This window comes from Staurois parvus, unplaced genomic scaffold (genome assembly GCF_062004578.1).
Source record: "Staurois parvus isolate SC_StPar_1 unplaced genomic scaffold, SC_StPar_1.0 ptg001328l, whole genome shotgun sequence".
NCBI lineage: Eukaryota > Metazoa > Chordata > Amphibia > Anura > Ranidae > Staurois > Staurois parvus.
This window is the reverse complement of record NW_028319124.1, coordinates 5,401,964-5,422,198: the sequence shown is the minus strand read 5'-3', so window position 1 is coordinate 5,422,198 and position 20,235 is coordinate 5,401,964. Positions and strand designations below refer to the sequence as shown.

Here is a 20,235-nt window from a genome sequence, read left to right as displayed (position 1 = left end):
TTGCTACCATATGTGGCTTGAATGTAAAGGAAACCCAAGATATATGTTCACAGACTATGAAGTCTAATTACTTACTTTTCCCAATCTAGAACAAATATAAATATAATAACTCAATTATTCTATTAAGATCCAACTCATTCATACTTGTTAGTACTGTTAATAAGAAGATATTAGGTATTAGGTTAAGGAAAGCTTCTAACAGTAATGTATATACAAGTGCATTTAAAGGTCTGCTTAGAATTCAGCTGTTTTAGTCAGGGATCCTTTGCTTCTTCTTCTGATCCTTTACTGCCCCCCCACCCCCCCCCCCACATTTCAGCATTCATGTTACAGAAATCTAGCATTATAATGTTCAAGAAAACAGTATTGCACTTACTATAAAAACATTCTTTATTGATTACAGTGTAATTTATTTTTTACAGGTTTAATAAAAATTCTTCAATAACTTCAAACAGTAAAAAAGAGTTGAAAGCTCAAACAAACATGACATACATACTGTATGGGCAAGATGCTAAACATTTCCATTATTGAGAAATGAATCAATGGTCTTGGCAGAACTTTGCAGTTTTCACTTATTGCAATGTACTGGTATCTTGGCTCCAATAGAATTGTTTGTTAATTAGGCTCATTTAGTAGGAACATACTGTATATACTAGTGCATTTGGCAAATGACTATTCCTACTCTCCTTCATGACAGTACTATTCCTTTCTTTCATGACAGAGGACAGTGATTGCCTGGAAATCTGTACAGCTAAATACGACAGAAAAGGGTGTACTGTGTCCAATAACTTTGTACATGTCTATGTTTGTCAAGCAACATGGAACTAAATGTTACATGGAACATTCCAGTCCCAAATGGTTCTGGGGACTGACAGCAGACTGGCTGACTGAAATAATATGGGCAAGATAATCCTAGCTTCCTAATTCCAAAAGAATTTTTTTTTGTAGCTTAAAGAAGAACTTAAAAAAAACAAAAACACGTGATCATGGACTTTATGAGCTAAGCACAATCTTAAAATAAATTCTGGACTTTTTTTTGGTTTTGGACAGAGTAAGGAAGGGTTAGAACCTCTGTCATGCTTTTCCGTGTACCCTTTGGGGAGATTTTCCCTCGCTTCCTGTCCCCATGATCACTGTCCTACTCTACGTCAATTTTCGTCTCCATGATCATGATCTACGTCACTAACAAAATGGTCTACCAAGACAGAAAATGATGAGAACCCTCCGCAATAGGAAAATGGTAATAAAGACCTGCCTGAGGTTCTTACCCTTACATGTATTTAAACCCTCCATTTTCAGCTGTTGCTCTAGATATACAGGGTGTTTAAATGTGATTGTGCAGTCCAATAGGCACTAGAAACAATCCAATGCATTCAGTAACACATGTAGACTTGGCCAGACATGCCCCTTGGCTTTTATGCCACCTGATGAGGGGTGTGGCTGTTACTCAGCTCTGCCAGTAAAGAGCACTGCAGTACGAGGGCTGGAAGCAGCATTTTTACTCGGAGAAAATGATATTTTAAAGCATTTCCAAGTACACATAAGTCACAAATCATAACATGTACGTGGTAAAGGGCTATAAAGAGATTAAAAAGTGCAAGATGCCAATTAGGCTTTACGAAAAGACTGTGTCTGAGTAACCAGACTCTCTATTTCAACACAGAGTAGAACCACTGACCCGAAACAATAAATAAGGGACAAAAATATAGTTTCTCCTTAAAGGAAAAGTACAGCCAAAGCTCAACGAGTTGCTGAGAGCCTGAGCCAGCCACTATCTCCCCCTCCACATCCAATTGCTCCAGTGAGCATGGGGGAGAGTGGGCCGGGAAGAGAGCGATGATGGACCAATGCTGCATCCACCTAGGCAAGTATAATTTGTAGAGAAAAAAACCCCCAAGCTTCTCTTTTAATTATCCAACAAATTAAATTCCATGTTTGGCTACTACAAGGCACAGATCTACAGGAGCTCCAGTCCTCATAGAACCCCTCCATAGCTGTGGACAGTGAAGAACAAATGTCCTTTCTCTTTCAGTAATAAGAGATACTCTTGGACTTGACTTTTAAAGTGATTCTAAAGGCACGAATTAAAAAAAATAAATAACTATATATATAGTCTATACTTACCTGCTCTGTACAGTGGTTTTGCACAGAGCAGCCCAGATCCTCCTCTTCTCAGGCTCCTCCGCAGGTGCTCCTGGCTCCTCCCTCCTGTTGGGTGCCCCCACAGCAAGCAGCTTGCTATGGGGGCACCCAAGCAAGAGCACTCCCCAGCCGCTGCTCCATGTGTCCATTCATACACGGAGCCGCGGCTCGGCCCCACCCCCTCACATTGGCTCACTGGCTATGATTGACAATCTCAACCAATGAGGAGAGGGAGTCCCAGAATAGCCGAGTATTATGGAGTATCTCCTGGGATAGGTATTGGGGGGGATGCTGCCGAGAGGTTTTTTACCTTCATGCATAGAAATGCATGAGGGTAAAAAAACCTTGAGCCTTTACAACCACTTTAAGTTAACAGAAGATCTTCTAGCGGGACTTGATCCTATGTGGGAGTATGAGGTTATGTACGCCACGTGTGAACATGTTTACAGGCACAGGGATGAACAGGTGTTCCCTGCAATCTCTATTGCTGTCAATTGGGATGCAGTGGTTGCATGGGCACAGGCGCTGCTCCCATTGTGACATCCATGTGGGTGTACGGACCTGAAAGCATCAGGGATGCACAGATGTCACATTGGGACGCAGGAGCTGCACAGACACAGCCGCTGCTCTCAACTGACAGTAATAGGACTTCCTACACTGGGATGCGTGGAGTACCTGTGTGTCCCCATGCAGGTAAACACGGTCCTCCATGGGCACAGTTAGGTTCACCTGTGTGAACAAGGATGGTAAGTAGTAGTAAACCTTCAGTGTACTTATAGCTTAACATATTGAGCACAATAGGAAAAGCACTTCCTAAAATGTCTACCCCAGCACTTGCAGTTTACAACTTTCTATGCTATTGGCTCCTGCTCTCTCAAAGCTGCTTCCCTGAACTTCTGGTCTTCACAGAAAAGAGTTAACAGCGAACAGTACAGTCTAAAGCCAATTTCTTAGCTTGGAGAAGGAAGGAGAGGAGGAGAGGAGGAGAGTGGAGTGCCTCGGCATCCTAAGCAATGGGACTTTGTGTTTCTCTTGTTGCACACAACTCTGCATGCAAGGCTCCATAGGATGCTGCAAGAAAAAGGAGCCACCCTGAAACAGGAAAAATGGGGCAGCAATCATGGCACCCGCCTAAAAGATATAGAAGCTGCATACTCTGTAAGTGATTAAATCAGCTGCTGAAAGTGCTTAAACTGAGTGTTCACTATCACTATAATTTGATTGCCTACAATAATTAAACATTTCACATTCATCTGCCATGAGAACTGGGATGTCATGAATTGCCCCAGGACAGAACAAGAGTTCTGGGCATGTCATTACTGCTAGGATAAAGAAGGAATGACAGATCATTTGTTTACATTTTATAATTGGCTGTCAGATATTACGTAGCAGTAGATAAGACAGCAATGGTGTCCATTGAGTCAATACATACATTGCAAATAGAATCCTGCAAATAGCTGCCGGTCATGTTATATATCACTGATTACTTTAAAATACAAATTTAAAAACAATAATGATTTATTCATCAAAATCAATTCATTGCTTCATCAACATAAAAAAATCATTGCAATTCATAATGCAAAAGTTGTGAATGGCTGCATCACTCAAAGTCAGGTATGTTGTGGTTTGTCCGAGAAACAGGCGATTGGATTAATGACTAAGGGGTCAGTTTAGAAATGTATTCACACACTTTAAATGCAACTTAAAAATGTGTGAAAACATTTACAGATAGACACTTAATCGAACCTCCACCCTTAAGTCATATGCACGTTAATGTGCCTTATATTGTGCGTTAACATGCGCTGTGGTAAGGCAGCCTCTTTTTTTTTTAATAAGCTGCCAAAGAACCACAACAGACTTTTAAAAGGACCTGGACTTTTGTCCAGCTTACCACATTGTATAGGTTCCCATCTGTGCTTTGTAGTGTGCTAAAATGCAGATTTTGGGGATTTGTCTGAGTGCCATCAAAATGAATGGCGCCACAACGCAGTGCAGTTTGTGTATTACCTTAATGCAGAAGAGGGAATCCCTCTGGGCTCAAAAATTAAAAAAACAACAAAACTTAGAACCACAATTCACATTGGAATAAAACTGCCAAGTCAACCCTTTCTGGGTGTAATTGTCCTTCAAACTTTCAGCTAGTTTTTAAGAAAAGTGCAATGAAATCTGGTCATTTATAAAACTTTGTGAAATGCCAGTGGAGACTTCTCCTGCCCAGGCCTGTGCTAGGCAGATGAGGACTCAAAGGAAACAGATGGGGCAACTCATTGAATACACTGATTGACATCCTCCTAATCGTCTGACATCATCCTAACCTTCTGAAAAATGCCACTGGGCTGATGGAAAAGCATGTTTGTATTATATTCAGAAACAAGTAGAAATGTTAAATAAAGCTTGCCTAAAGTTGAACTCCAGTTAGCACCTAAAAGTACCATCAAACCTCAACCCCCCCCCCCCTCTCTTCTTTGTCCTGTGCCATCATCACAAGAGCTACAATAGATCTTCTATCCTTGGGGGTAAGGAGGGATCCGCATGGCATGCTCGGTTTTATTTCTTGTTACGATAAGGGAGTCTATGTAAAACCCCAATCTCCACCACAATCTATGACCAATCAGAGGCAGAGGGTGTGTCAGTGCCGGCCAGAAAGGGGCAGATCTCTGTACTATTCTCACTGCTCAGCTTCCTGCAGACCTGGACTAATGGAGCTGGGTGGATCTGAGCCGAGCAGTGCAAATTGGTAGAGGGGGGGATAGACTAGCAGAGGTGGGTGGCTCTGAGCTGAGCAGTGCAGATCAGTAGAGGGGGACTGGACGAACGGAGAAAGGTGGTGCTGTGCTGAGCAGAGTAGTAGAGGGGGCTGGACTAGTGGAGGGGGGCAGCTCTAAGTTGAGCTGTGCAGAGCAGTAGGAAGGGGCTAGAGCAATGGAGGAGGGAAAATCTGAGCTGAGCAAAGCAGAGCAGTAGAGGGGGCTGGACTAGTGGAGGAGGGCAGCTCTAGGTTGAGCAGAGCAGAGTAGTAGGAAGGGGCTGGACTAGTGGAGGAGGGCAGCTCTGAGCTGAGCAGAGCAATAGAGGGGGCTGGACTAGTGGAGGAGGGCAGCTCTGAGCTGAGCTGAGTAGAGTAGTAGAGGGGGCTGGACTAGTAAAGGAGGGCAGCTCTAAGTTGAGCAGTGCAGAGGAGTAGGAAGGGGCTGGACTAGTGGAGGAGGGCAGCTCTGAGCTGAGCAGAGTAGTAGAGGGGGCTGGACTAGTGGAGGAGGGCAGCTATAAGTTGAGCAGTGCAGAGCAGTAGAAATGGTCTAGACTAAAGGAGGAGGGAAGCTCTGAGCTGAGCTGAGCAGAGCAGTGCAGTAGAGGGGGCTGGACTAGTGGAGGAGGGCAGCTCTAAGTTGAGCAGTGCAGAGCAGTAGGCAGGGGATGGACTAATAGAAGAGGGCAGCTCTGACCTGAGCGGTGCAGAGCAGTAGAAAAGGGCGGAAACAGAAGAGGTGGATGGTTCCAACCTGGTCAGAGCAGTAGAACAAGACTGAACTAGAGGAGGTGGGCAATTCTGACCATTGCAGAGCAGTAAAGAGGGTTGGACTGGTGGAGGTGGGTGGTTCTGAGTTGAGCGGAAGAAATCAGAAGTACAGTGTATGGGTTGGTGGAGGAGAAAAGCTCTAAGCTGCGCGGTGCAGAACAGTAGAATGAGTCGGAAACAGAAGAGGTGGGTGGTCCCAACCGGGGAAGAGCAGTAGAACAAGGCTGGACTAGTGAAGGTGGGCAATTCTGACCAGGGCAGAGCAGTAAAAAGGGTTGGACTAGTGGAGATGGATGGTTCTGAGCTAAGGTGGAGAGAGCAGTAGAGGAAAGCTGGACTAGCTAAAGAGGGTGGCTCTGAACAGGGATAGCCAAAGCTAGACTGCCTCTTCCAAAACAGGCCTCAGGCAGCACAGCGATGTTAACACTGAAAGAAACATAAGGGGGGCCTTGATGCAAAGTGTCTCCCAGTACATACAGAGCTCCCTGGGGTGACTGATTGTGTATACTATAAGATACCTCTCCATGAGATTGGAAATGCTGGTTTTGACTTGGGATTGCTGAAAACTGGAGAAAGCAGCAGAGGAAAGCCTCAAGTATTCTAGCAAGGGGAGTTAAAAGCTGCATTTGGCAATACATATGTTTGTGCCTAGAGTTCAGCTTTAGATCCTAGATCTGGTTCTTTTTTTTTCCAACAAAAGCCCATGTTTAAATTTAAGTCATCTTAAATTTAAAAAAAAAAAAAAAATTAAGGTAGCATGGCAATGTTTTTAGAGCAACCAATCAGATACTTTTATTTCTAACAAGCACTAGGAAATTACCAGATTAGGTTGACATGGGCAATATGGCAATGGTTTACTAGCTTTAAGTATAGGTCTCAATGTAGGCCTTGAGGACACACATTACAGTGCTTCCTGGGGTTGAGTGAATATGCTGATTATCAGTTCCCTGATAGGGGAATAGTTCATCGGTCACATAGGGTCAAGCTGCACCAGAATGGCCGCATCCACTATATGATAGCAATGGGCTTTCCGTACAGTGTAATTAATTATTTCCAGCAGTGTGTGTTGATACAGTGTACAATGTCACTGGGACATACACCATATAACTATAGAGGAAACAATCCAGTCTGCAATGATGATGGAGCATGATACAACACATTGGAGGAGCTTTACTAAAACTTTAGCACTCAGAATCTGGTACAGCTGTGCATGGTAGCCAATCAGCTTCTAACTTCAACTTGTTCAATTAAACTTTGGCAAGAAAACCTGGAAGCTGATTGGTCTCTATGCAGAGCTGCACTAGATTTTGTACTCTTCAGTTTTCATAAGTAACCCCCATACTGTTAAGGAATAAGAACGTCTAATATATAACTGGAAAGTTAGACGTTATTACTCTAGAGCTGGCAGCTAGTTAGTTCTGTAGTTTCCAGCTAGCCAGGCACAAGGGCTTGCTGGGAGTGGTAGCTTTTTTTATCAGCTAGGTGGCTGTATATTGCTTAACCCCCTGAAGAGCAGTCTTAATGTGAGTCATTCTTCATATTATTTCTCTGTAAACTACAATAATGTAGTTACTGTTTTTGTACACCATCTGTCTAGATACCTATGCCAAGTATAGGTATTAGCAGTCTAAAGTTCTCAATAAATCCTACTACATTCAATCTTGTGTCAATAAATATGTGCCATAGTAAAAGGAAAAAATATTTTATATACGTGGGATACCAAAAAAATCTTTAGTGTGGAAAGAAAATCCCATTATACTCTAGACACCATGGTATTTACTTTTATGTGGCACTCATCTCATAAAATGCTGGCCATGGTGCGCAAGTTGCAGCACAATTTGTTATTGGAGGAGAGGCTGGCCACAAATGTCAGTGTTCCTTCAGCTCAATGTGGGATACTGCCACCTAATGGCCAAATTACAGAATGACAGGCATGCTTTTTGGCAGCAGGACTGTTTTCAATACCGAAAGTGAACATATCATCTCAACACATAATGTATATTTCAAATTTATCTTAAAACTGCAATTATTAGGCCATCAAAAATATGTGCCATCAAAACAAATAGGATTTCTTCAAAACTGAAAAAAACTAATCTTTTCACATGCAACAGAGACACAAGATGTTAACGTTAAGGATGAATTTCAAACATACATTCTCAAAAAAAAAAAAAAAATCATGTGCTACTTCAAGTATATTATTGAAGATAAAAAGAGTTCTCATGGAGTGTATAACAGAACAGCGTAAAATACATCTGAAAAAGTGAAGTTTAAAAGAGAAAAATCTGAGTTATGTAAAATTTACTACATATTATTCTTACTACATTGTAAAATAATCTGATCAACCACAAGTTCTGAACCTCCTTTTTCTTTCCAGAAATTCTACATGTCAAACACTGCAAATAAGAGAATTCTAGCCACAGCTTTTCAGGCTGAACTTTATTCTAAATAAAACAGTTGGCTGTAATGGCCAACAGACACATTGCCTGTGATGCTTTATCCATTGTGCACAGTCAAACCTGCTTTAATAAAATTAAAGTCCAAGGCCACTCCAATATTAACAGAAAATGGACACTTAGCACTGACACCCTTTCCTTCAGATTTGGGGTCCTCCTGCCTTTACACAGGACAGGAGCCCACCTCAATGGGTGACAACCCCTCCTACTGCTAAAAACTGAAGAATTTGGTGAAAGTGGAGGGGCCACAGCTCGAAACAGATCATAAAATTATAGAAAAGTATAGCTAAATTGTAATTATCAATGATAAATCAATGTATATGCCTTCCCAAACCTCTACCTACGAGGCCTCATTCTTATTTTGAAAGCTAAAGTCAGCCATCTTCGGACAGACTGGGGAAGAGTCAGAACCTCTGCTAGGTTACTATTTTGCTTGTGGCCCCTCTTAGGGAGCTTTCCTTTTTCTTTCTGGCCTTTGTCAATCAGACAGTCAGTGAGAGCAACAAAAGCACACCTCATCAGTAGCTGAGGAAGGTCCAACCTCTGGCAGGTTTATAATCTGTGTCCCCTTACCTCCCGGTGTTTGAGGCTACATTCACATCTCTACACTGTAGTGCTGTGCCTTTTGCCAAAAACAGTACAAAAGATGCAGAATGCAGGAATTCTTTTAATGCACTCAACTAAAGATCAAAGGTGTGAATGTGGACTCATTGGGGTTTATTTACTAAAGCTGGAGAGTCCAAAATCAGACTCCCTTCTGCATAGAAACCAATCAGCTTCCAGGTTTCATTGCCAAAGCTTCATTGAACAAGCTGAGGTTAGAAGCTAATTGGTTTCTATGCAGAAGGGAGTCTGATTTTGGACTCTCCAGCTTTAGTAAATAAACCCCATTGTGTCACTGGGACAGGAAATGAGGAGAAATCTTTCCAACTGGAGCATAAACAGCAATAAAAACCCATCAAAGGTTCTAACTTTCTTTTACACTATCCAAAACTAAACAAAATAAAAACAGCTGGAGTTTGGTGTTTACAACACTGCAAGGGCACAGTCCTTACATCTCACTAACAATAATTGATCCCTGATCCACATAGGTGTCAAAACCCAAGCTTTGCAAATGTCTGCTTGTTTACCAAGAACTGATCCCTATGACTAAAGTCATCCTGGTTTCTATGTTGGAACACATGCCAGGCGTAGCATTCAGTTTAAATCAGATAAATATACAGGTGTACCTCGGTTTACGATTTTAATGCGTTTCTACGGGATGTTTCGTATTGTGAAAAATTTGTAAACCAAAACGCGGTTTTCCAGGAATGCATTGAAAACCAATTAATCCGTTCCGGAGGTCAGAAAAAAGTAAAAAAAAAAGGTCGCTGTCACTATAGGTCAGTGCCGGTTTTTAAATGTAATTACTGTCTTTTTTTTTTTTCTTCATTATAGCTCAGAGAATCAGCTATTACTCTCCCCCCATCTAAAAGAAAGAAAGTTTCCTTTTAGTTTATTTCCCCGAGTTAAAAGAAACAATGTTTCCTTTTAGTTTGTTTCCCGAGATAAAAGAAACAAAGTATCCTTTAGCTCCGCGGAAAGTGACAGCTAATTCTGTGAGCTATAGCGAAGAAAAAAAAAAAGCTGGCAATTACATTTAAAAATCGGCACCAACATACACTTTGTATTGCGAAACATATTCGTAAAAAATTTGTAAACCAAGGCATTATTTTCAATGGATTTTCATTCGGAAACCGAAAATTACGTAAATCAAGGTACACCTGTATCCCAGGGATGTTGAAACCAAAGCTGTGCAAAGTCTTACAGTTCGCTTTCTTTAGAAAGCAGCAGCAAACTAAGTAGATAAGCAATTCCCCTGCCAGCATGCTGCAGAGAAGGACCCTTGCTCTCTGTGTGGTAGCAGTGGTCTTTCTGCAAAGGTCCAACACATTTCCTGCTGAGACACAACTCCAGATGGCTGCACTCTTCATCGGCTTTGTTATTTAAACTCACAGTATAGATATCACATGACAGTGGGGCACAAGAGAGGATTGACACATTTCATGTCCACCAGGGTTACGATTAAGTGCCTGGCAAGCACGAAATGCATCAATCCTCTCTTTTCCCCATTGTCATGTGATAACCACGCTGAGTTTCATAATAAAGCGGAGTGTAGCCACATGGTGCTTTGTGTCTCAGTAGCGGCTGGCAGAAGGCTTGCACCTTTGTTAATAAGACATGTGAAGTGATAAGCAGAGCACGTGAGCAGTAGCCTGGAGCTGTGTGAAGTTATTTTATATGAAGCCACATCTTCTGCTGATTATTAGCTAGATCAGTATTTCTAAACCTTTAAAAGGGTCAAGGCACCCTTTAAAATGATGGACAGTCCCGAGGCACCCTTTAAAATGATGGACAGTCCCGAGGCACCCTTTAAAATGATGGACAGTCCCGAGGCACCCTTTAAAATAATGGACAGTCCCGAGGCACCCTTTAAAATGATGGACAGTCCCGAGGCACCCTTTAAAATGATGGACAGTCTTGAGGCACCCTTTAAAATGATGGACAGTCTTGAGGCACCCTTTAAAATTATGGACAGTCCCGAGGCACCCCATTCTAAAATGAAGTGTCTCAAGACTGTTCATAATTTTTCAAAGGGCACCCCATTCTAAAATGAAGTGTCTCAAGACTGTTCATAATTTTTCAAAGGGCACCCCATTCTAAAACGTAAAAAAATATTCTAATAGTTTTCTATAACGCAGCAACACCCACACATGTAGGACACCCAACATTAGAGGGGATTTATTCTTCCAATGCAAACACACTATTGCACATTGGTACTGAGTAGTATTCCAATGTTTCTCTTCTTCCTCTGTTTTTCTCCATCACTGAGCTAATGTAGCCCCAGCACTGAGAGAGAGGGGCAGGGGAGGGTCAAACTAGGATGCTATGCAGGCAGCTGACATCCTCCTTATCAACTGATGATGTCATTGGTTGTCAGGACGCAGGCGGGTAGAAGGTGGTAATGGGGAACGATGAAAACCTGTGACTTTGTGTAACTAAAAGGCAGCTGGCTTGTATACAAGTTTTGGGCAATTTTTAGACATTTTGCCAAGGCACCTATGAAGAGACCTCAAGGCACCCTGGTTGAGAAAGGCTGAGCAAGAGGGTTGCAATCAGCAGGGAGCATGAGCTTTGCAGAGTTATACATATATGACTCAAAAACGGGCATTTCAGACCTCTGCTTCCACATAGAGAGCAAGAGTCCTTCTCTGCAGCATGCTGACAGGAAACAGGCTTTTGTACTCAGGATGTGGTTGCTATTTAAAGAAAACAATCTTCATGACCATGCACACTCATTCATTTAAAAGCACCTGAAATGTGTTTAGCCGATTTAAACTGAAAGTTCCTTTAAGATGAAGTACAAGCAAACAAGAAAAAAAAAAAAGACTGCTTCCATTAACACTGAAGTACAAACCCTCAGATTTGGCAGATTTTACCAGTATGACCTCTGTGTTACAAATCCTTCCTTTGGAAGAGGTGCCAATGCCTCCCACATATATCCACCTTGTGCTGAGGAACTTCAGCGATGAAATATTTTACAGGACAGCTTTTTGCAAAGTGCTTAGGCTGGAAAAACAATGAGAACATTAAAGTGTTCATAAGCCATACATTCCTATAAAACTATAAATCGTCAGTCATTATGGGAAAATCAAAAAGAATCATTGTTTACTCAGTGAACGACCCGGTGAAGTATTGATAGAGAAATCTCTCACAGTACAAAAAAGGCTCCTCAAAGGTTAATGATTTACCTCTGAATGCTTTCCAGTGGTTGCTCTTGACTAAGCACTGCTAGAATTATAAATCTCTCTCTGTTATGTCCCAAAGAAGAGGTGATTTTTAAAGTTTGAGGGGGAGGGGGTAATTGCAGGAAACAAATGATTACGATTTCAGGTTCCATTCGCTCGCTCCTGATCTCCATAATGTTTCCATATCATATACGGTGTGGACAGATTCGTAGCGGGGACCTGCAATGGAAGAGAAGCTCCAAAGTCGCCTGTAAGCGCAGATTCTAAATTATTTTCCAAATGTTTGTTCAGGTGCATTGTTTTCCAGTTGCCCTGACTGTGGCATCTTGCACAGCGATGGCGAGGAGGTCTTTGCTGAAGGAAGGGCACCACAAGCTGTGGATATTAAGATCAGTTCATACTTTTTGAAGACATTCTTTATTATATTTTCTCAGTTGATAAAGTCTGTGCCTTTCAGAAACACGTGTGTACCTAGTCAGTGTAAAAAGTCACATGATAAAATGCTAATTGGAGTCAGAGGATAGACGTTATACTGGTGGGGCGGGGGGTGGGCGTGCTGGGGTGATGTTAGGTTGAGGTTCTCTTTGATGAGGCGGTGGGGGCCTGTAAAGAAAACAGAAGAAAAGGCACATCACCAATCAGCTAGTAACAGACATAGGTGGACATAGCCATTCAGTCCATTCAATTAAATGCCCATGTCAAACTCAGACACATCAATTAACTTGACTCTAACTCTGGCCAATTTGCCTTCCTAAATCATGTTTAAGGCCAGTATTCATGGGCTTTTGTTAGCATCATAATTGTTTTTCTCCACCCATACCCATACAAGCCAATAAGAATGCAAGAGCAGCTTAAAGCAGGTTGATGTACAGTAGCTTAGAAGCTGGTCAACTGCAGGCCAGAAAGAGGTCTACTGCAGATCAAATGCCTCTGAAATCAAGCTGCATTTGCTCAATTATACAAGCCCCTACACTGTTTTTAAGGACATATAAGGTTTTAATTTGTTACAGTTTTTTTTTTTATAAAAAACTGACAAGCAGACAAAAAAGTTAAAAAAACCTAAAATTTAAAAAACTCAAACAGTAAAAAAAGGGTAAGATCCAATGAACTATTTGATCTATTTATGTTGCCACTCCTCTTTTTCTTCTAAAAAAAAATGAAAAACTGCAATTCACACTTAACTTTTTTTTACTTTTTTTTTTTAGTCTATTACTTTGACAGAAGCAGACTACAGCTGATAGAGAGTCTCCTTTTATGTAAGGCACTACAACAGCTGAACTGGCAGGCTTGGCTTTGTAAACAAACCCATGTGAAATCTATTATCATAGTAATCAACTGAAGGAGAACTACATTGGCTGGTTCTCGATTTGACTGAGAAGCTGTTGGATACAGTACAGACAAAGAGATAGCAGCCAACTGGGTGAGAGGTGCTAGTTTTCCCATAAGGTGTTCATTATGATATCCTTAGCACTGGACTAAAGAATACCAATTTACTGCTTATAAACGGAAACTGATTTTGGTGGACTTGAGCTGACAAAAGCCGCCGAGTCCCCAACCATCTGACCCAGAGAATGCAATGGACAGACAGGCAAGCTATACTTTTACATAAATGAGAAGCACAGTAATCTTTGTAAAGATTGAGCTGCTCACTTATCAGTTACTGTAGTTGTCCATTCCATCTCACAATCAGAATGGTCTTCCTGTGCTTAAACAGCCAAACACACCTTCTAATAACTTCATCACTAGCCATGATGTGTGTTGCAATCCCATCCTGACTGATTCTAATTTCAAACCTACTGCCAGTAACCTTTGCAGATGCTTAAAGATTTCCCTCTCAATTATTCAGGCCAGTGCTGGACTGGCAGGTTGGCACATGTGGTCCTGCAGTGAAATGGTGGAGTTCTGGAAGTAAGTTAAGTTCTCTCCCTGATTTCCTGGCTGGTATGGTTCTGATGGGAAGTCTGATTATTTACTGTAGATTGGTAAATGGCCTGAGAACATAGAAGAAACACACATACACAGCATGGCCTGCTGGAGGATTTACTGGACCTATCCAGCCCCAACAACTCCTGATCAAACTCCTGATGTGGCCACCTTTGGCTCATCCTGGCCACCAGAAATTAGATAAGTGATGTACAAACCAGCTTGATTGCAGGCAGATCAGGAGATAAACAGGTTTATGGACACACCATGACCTATGCAAAGACTTCCTGGCTTAACAATTTTGGGAAGAAGTGAGTGGCGTGGTTGGAATTTTTTAGTCATTAGCTATTACCCTGAAGGATGAACACAACAAGCGGATAATAGATTTAAGCCTGACACTTGGATTCCATCAGCTGGTCTTCTGGGTTGAGTCAATCTCACAATACCTTTGCAGAGGGTCTCTGCCACCTTATGCCAGTCAGAGTGGTAACATGTTTCATATCAGAGAGAAGCTTCTGCCATCTTCCATCCACCCTGGTAAGTGCTGAGAGAAAACAGCTTTGCCAAGTTGTGAAAAACAAATGGAGAAGGTACGTGGCGGTCACATCTGAGCATTAGAAACAACAGGCTAACATCAGCAGTTTTCCATAGAGCACCTTGAAAGTGTGAAACACTTCAAGGCTGCCTTTGCCTAATGCTGGTGTTTGCCTACTGATACTAATAAACCCTCAGAAGTTTGGATATGACCAGCAAAGACCTTTTCCATCTGTTTTGCCCTTCATATCAGCCATATACTCTGGACCCAAGGCTCAGCTACACGACACATGGCCAATCTTCTGCCTTTTTACATTTACAGTAATTTCTTAGAAAATTTTTCTTTCCACATATTACCCTATGCACAATAAAAAAAAACTTACTTTTATTTTGGTCCACTTTAATTAACATTAAAAACAAAGTTGACCACACTTACCGGGATGGTGTGTGCTGAGGCTGTCTTCCCACATATGTAGGAACTGGATAGTTATTCTGTGGATATGACTGCAAAAGAATAAGCCAAACATTTGTATTTAGATTTTCAAAAGGTCTAGAGATGTTTCCTTAAACTTATAGAGCTGGTTTTTCTTGCCAAAACAGACTGGATTATCATAAAGAACTTCAAAGCCCAATTATGGCCAAAATGTTGTATTTGTTGTATTTAGTTTTGCATACAGCAGGGAAGGGTTAAAGCCTTTGCCAGGTATCAGTTACCTAAGAACAGAGAGACTGGTGTCAAAAAGAGTCTGGGGGCACTATTATTGTACAGACAATGTTTACTGTGAGTAATCAGTGTGAATACAGTAAACACTGTTTATCGCATGGCCAGCGCAAGACTTTCCATTTTTGTTTTTATACGTTGTGAGCAGGGGCGGACTGACCATTTGGAAACTCGGGCACTGCCCGAGGGCCCGGGGTCAGTAGGGAGCCCCATGAGATGCCCCTGGTACCTTTTTCATAGGCTTTTGTGAGTTTGGGCAAGGACACAGGGGCCCCATGATCCCCTATTGCCCAGGGGCCCCATGAGTTGTCAGTCCGCCCCTGCTTGTGAGTGATACCAAGGGAGCATCTGTTCTTGAGTCTCCAGCAGCTATAACTTAGTAATATAAGCTGTGCTTTGTCAGCTCTCAGCTCCACATTCAGCTTTTTATAAATCTATAGGTATCTATTACTGCCTCCTATGTCCCTATATGATAGATTTCTCCTTACTTTCTGTCAGCACAGGAGAAGACGGACACAATGGAGACAAGAGACAATGGAAAAACAACAAAAACACAGAGTGAGGAAGGGTTAGAATGTTTGTTATCAATGCTTTCCTTTAAAAAGGTGACAACTGCTACCCCCCCCCCCCCCCCCCATTTCTCATACAGCAGGCACAGGAAGAGGAAGGGTGGGAAAAATCTCCCCAATGGTGTCGATACCAGAAATAAAAACCAACAGATATTTTAACTGTTTCCTATTCTACCTAAGGCTAAAAAGAAAAAATGAGGATATAGTAAGGCTTTATTATCTTGACCTATGTAGGAATAACAGATGTAATGAAAAAATATGGCTGTATCTTTAAGATGTAAAAACAGTTAACAGGTTAACTAAAACGATGGATACATTCTCTCCATTAAATCAGACCATGCACTTCAAGCAAGTTCCACTGTGAACGAAAATGTAGAAAAAAAACACCTGTTGGGGGGGACGTTAGTTAATACACTTACCTAACCCCTGGCTTCTGTACTAAGGGAGAAACATAACCATCCTTCCAACAAGAGCCCAGGGAATGGCATGAATGGCATGCAGTAGATCTTCTCGTGGGGCTACTCGGCATTAACTGGTATCTTACTGGGAAACTCTCCCCCCACAGGGTTTTTTTTTTAAAATATTTTTATTGTACTGCGAAAAGAGATGATGACGTTTCTGTGCTTGCTCCCAACACCACAAATGTTTTTTGTATTCAAACATACGCTGCTAAAACACGCTGAAGGGAACCATTAAAACACGTAAAGCAACCCCTTCTCTCAGCCTTAATAACTCTGAGTCATAAAAGATTTATATTAGAAATATTTGTCTCTCATACAATGCCACTTACAGGTTCATGAGTTGGTTGGTGGATGTTTCTGTTGGGTCCCATTGGTGGCACATTTCTCGGAGGGGCACTAGATGTTTGTCCACCACCTGGAGGAACATTTTGTTGATTCCTTGGGGGCCCAGACATTGGAGGTATCCTTAACGGTTGTCCATGTGGAGGGTAACTTGTCTGACCTGTTGGGGGACCATTCCCTTCATTTTTCTGTATTGGGTTCCTTGGGGAGCCGACTGGAGGACCACTTCTACCAGGGGTGTTCTGTGGTGCTGGTCTTTCTCCATCTTGTTTCGTTCTGTCAGTTCTGCACAGACAAGAAGTGTAAGAGCACAAAATAATACTATTTTCAGATTTTGAAGCTGAACTTCAGTCCAAAACTTTTTTTTTTGGGTTGGAGTGAAGCATCAGAACTTCCGTCCTGATTTGGACTCTACACATGTCCTCCTCTCCATCTCCATTACATTAGGGGTGACAGAATTAGTAGTTTACAGAAGATAGCTTGTAAAGATAAAAATGTTTGCAATTTCAGTTCAATTCACAGGAAGTTACAAACACATGGGAAGTTTGGCAAGACATGTACTTGCAGAAACAGAAAACTAAAGCAGGCACCACAAATAAGGACTGGTAAGCTGCAATATAATAGGATTTTTGGTACTCACTAAAAAATAATTTTCTTGGAGCCCAAGGAGGACATAGGAGATCTTTAACTTTTGGGTTGTACTGCTGCCTACAGCAGGAACAGACACTAGCAAAAAAAAAGGGATGGGACCTGTGACCCCTTAATAAATGCCAAGAAAAGGATTTTGCAGTGAGTACAAAAGATCTTCTTTTCATTCTCATCCATTGAAAGACAGAGGAGTCTTTAACCTTTGTAATATCCAAAAGCAGTCCACGTAAGGGGTGGGCAATAGAGCAAACAAATGCTAACAAGCCCAGGAAAAAAAACAGACCTCAGGGCTGCTTGAAGGATCTTAAACCGTAAGATGAAGCAGAAATGTCCACCTGGTAGAATTTAGTAGTATGGGAACAGAAAAACATGCAGCATATCTGAGAAAGAGTTGAAAGGATGAAAGCTGATCTTTGAGAACATAAACTTGGTGGTCTTTATTAAATAAATAGTTTGCAGTGCTGAACCTATTAATTTATAAAACCTTGTACAAAAAAATTCCTAAACCAATAGATCAATCTTAAAGTGTTACTAAACCCACAACAGTAAAATCAGTCTGTATATGCAGTAAAGCATGCTTGTTATACTCACTGTGGAACCTAAGGGGTTAATCCTTTGCATTGTGTAAAAAGTCTGTTTGATCCTGATTGCTCTGTTCCTCTCCTTGTTTAAGCGACCACCTCTTGTCTCATGATAAGACAGACTGAACCGTAGGCATTTTGCACATGCTCAGTTTGGTGTGTATTGCTAGAGAGGATTTTTCTTTTTCTTGAAATAGTGCACGTGATCAGCACAGGGTCAATCAGCATGGGTCAGAGAGAGGTCAAGGGTTGTGCATCCTCCTAGAGCAGAAAGAAAACTCCTCCTACAAACTTTAGCTAGTGTGCGGCTGAACACTGATAGAAACCACAAGACTGTTCTAACTTCTGATGAGAAAAGGTATTTAGCAGTTTATATTTACTAAAATAACTGCAGTTCTATGTTCTGTGTACTGTGGGAGACCAGATATAGTGAATGCAGGGTCCTGGGTTTAGGAACACTTTAATTTAAATAGAATGTAATGAATATAAATTTCTTCAGTATATATTGTATTACATACATACTTTACATACATACATTACCATAAATATTTAAGAGTGCATAAAAAAAGTGCAAAGTGCAATTCAAACACATGTAAACTTTAATTTCGGAATCTAATAGCATATCGAAGTGCAAAAAAGTGCAGTCTAAGTAGTATAAAGAAAACTCTTTTTCACCCATGCCGTGTAGTATCTAAAAACAGCCCTCAATCATCCACCGCAAATATAAACTGTGCTGTAACCAGGGTATTCCAGGTGCTCTTTTAACCCCTACATGCCCCCTTAGTTTGGATAGACTTGTCAAATACAGATGACCTTTATATCATAAAAGGATCTATGGCACTTTCCCCAAAGGGCAATATAGACCTCCTTTGGCCAAATCTGTCCTCCTCAAGGGGCTTTTAACCTCCAGCAATCCACATCAGTGCATTAAACAGAACATATACTCCATAGTGTAAACGTTTACCTTTTTATTCAATTAAAATAAGTTAAAACACTTTGTCTTGCTATGCCAGCACCAACTATCACCAACTTATTATCTGTGCACACTGATATCGCTTACCTTGCTCAACACGTTTCATCACAGCAGACTTCATCAAGACTGTTACCGATGAAGTCCGCTGTGATGAAATGCATCTGTGCTTGGAATGTACACAGCTAAAAAGGCTGGAATTTTGTCCAAGACTGGAAAGGATCTCATCTACCTCTCTTGCCAAGCAGAGAGGGAGGTTCTTTCCTGATGATTGATGTACACCACTGCCATGGCATTGTTCAATTGAATCCAGATCTGATGAACCAGGACTGATGAGAAACCCAAACCCTTGAAAATTCCAGGAGGTTAATCAGGAGAAGATGAGGCCACTTGGACAACCAAGTCTCCTGCATCAATAAGATGCCCAGAACTCCTTTCCAGCCCAACAGGCTGGTATCCACTTTGAGGGTCTACCAAAGACAGAAAAAAAGGAACTCCTCAACTGCGGAGCTTGAGTCCTGAACCATTAAGCCAGAAAGAACATGGTCCTTGGCAACAAACAGATCAATCTGTCCAGAGACCACATCACATTGTCCCACAATAACAGAATGTTGCATTGAAGAGGTCTGGAGTGAAACTGGGCAAATTAAATTACCTTGATTGAAGCCCGGGATTCCCATGCAAAATTGGACGCATTCTGGACTGGAGAGTTCAAATCGAAGACCAAAGAGTCTGTAGTTTCTCCTGTGGAAGAACACTCTTATCTGATCTGTGTCCAGGACTAGACCTAGATATTCCAAATGATGAGTCAGTGCCAGAGACAAACATGTTGTCCAACAGAGCTTGCTCTAACTATTCCCGCAACAGTTGGTGGCCTAAGTAACTCACAATGGGGATGACACAAGACTACAGCAGGGATAATATGGGGCTAGCGCCTTGGTGAATAACTGAGGAGGACATAAGCAAGGCCAAATGGCACATCCATGAACTGGTATTACAGGGGCCCCACAACAAAGTGTAGGAATCCCTTGTGTGTGCTAAAGATGTGGGCATGAATCCTTGATATCTACAGAAGCCAAAAAGCCTCCCTGATGAAAGGAGGCCATAACAGATATGTTGGATTCCATGCAGAATTTTTGCACCTGAATGAAAACATTCAGAACTTTGAGATCCAAGATGGGGCAGATACCCCTTTTGGTCTGGGAATGGTGAACAGGTTGGAGTGAACCCCTTAAACAATACTGTCACAGGAATTAGGGAAATTACACTTTGTGACAGAAGACCAGAGTGGGCTTGATGAAGGTCTGCTAATATTTGGGGTAAGGTTGGAGATGACAAATGAGGAGGGGACAAGGAGCGAAACTCTAGTTTGTAGCCTTAGTATACAACTTCTTGATCCCAAGCTCTTGGGATGCAGTGTCCTTAGAGGTTAACAAACGCCCCCCACACTGGAATATGAGGGTGCCCCTTAATGCCAAGGAAAGCTTGTCTAAGGATTTGGCAGATTGTGAGTGCCAGACCTTGCAGGAGAACTGTAAGCCAAGCTTGGGGGTCTCAACAAGAAGATTTACAAATTGTCCCTT

General features: G+C 41.7%; 1 protein-coding gene across 1 annotated transcript in view; it reads right to left on the bottom strand.

The window, feature by feature from the left end:
• Positions 1-372: 372 nt before the first annotated feature.
• Positions 373-20,235, bottom strand: part of ADAM9 (ADAM metallopeptidase domain 9) — a 170,897-nt gene continuing 151,034 nt past the window's right edge. Inside the window, exons 20-22 of the mRNA XM_089661303.1 lie at positions 16,441-16,738; positions 14,797-14,864; positions 373-12,506 (exon numbers count right to left, since the gene is read on the bottom strand). Of these exons, the coding sequence (XP_089517429.1) occupies positions 12,431-12,506; positions 14,797-14,864; positions 16,441-16,738 (442 nt within the window). The 3' untranslated portion in view covers positions 373-12,430. The remainder of the gene's footprint in view (positions 12,507-14,796; positions 14,865-16,440; positions 16,739-20,235) is intronic.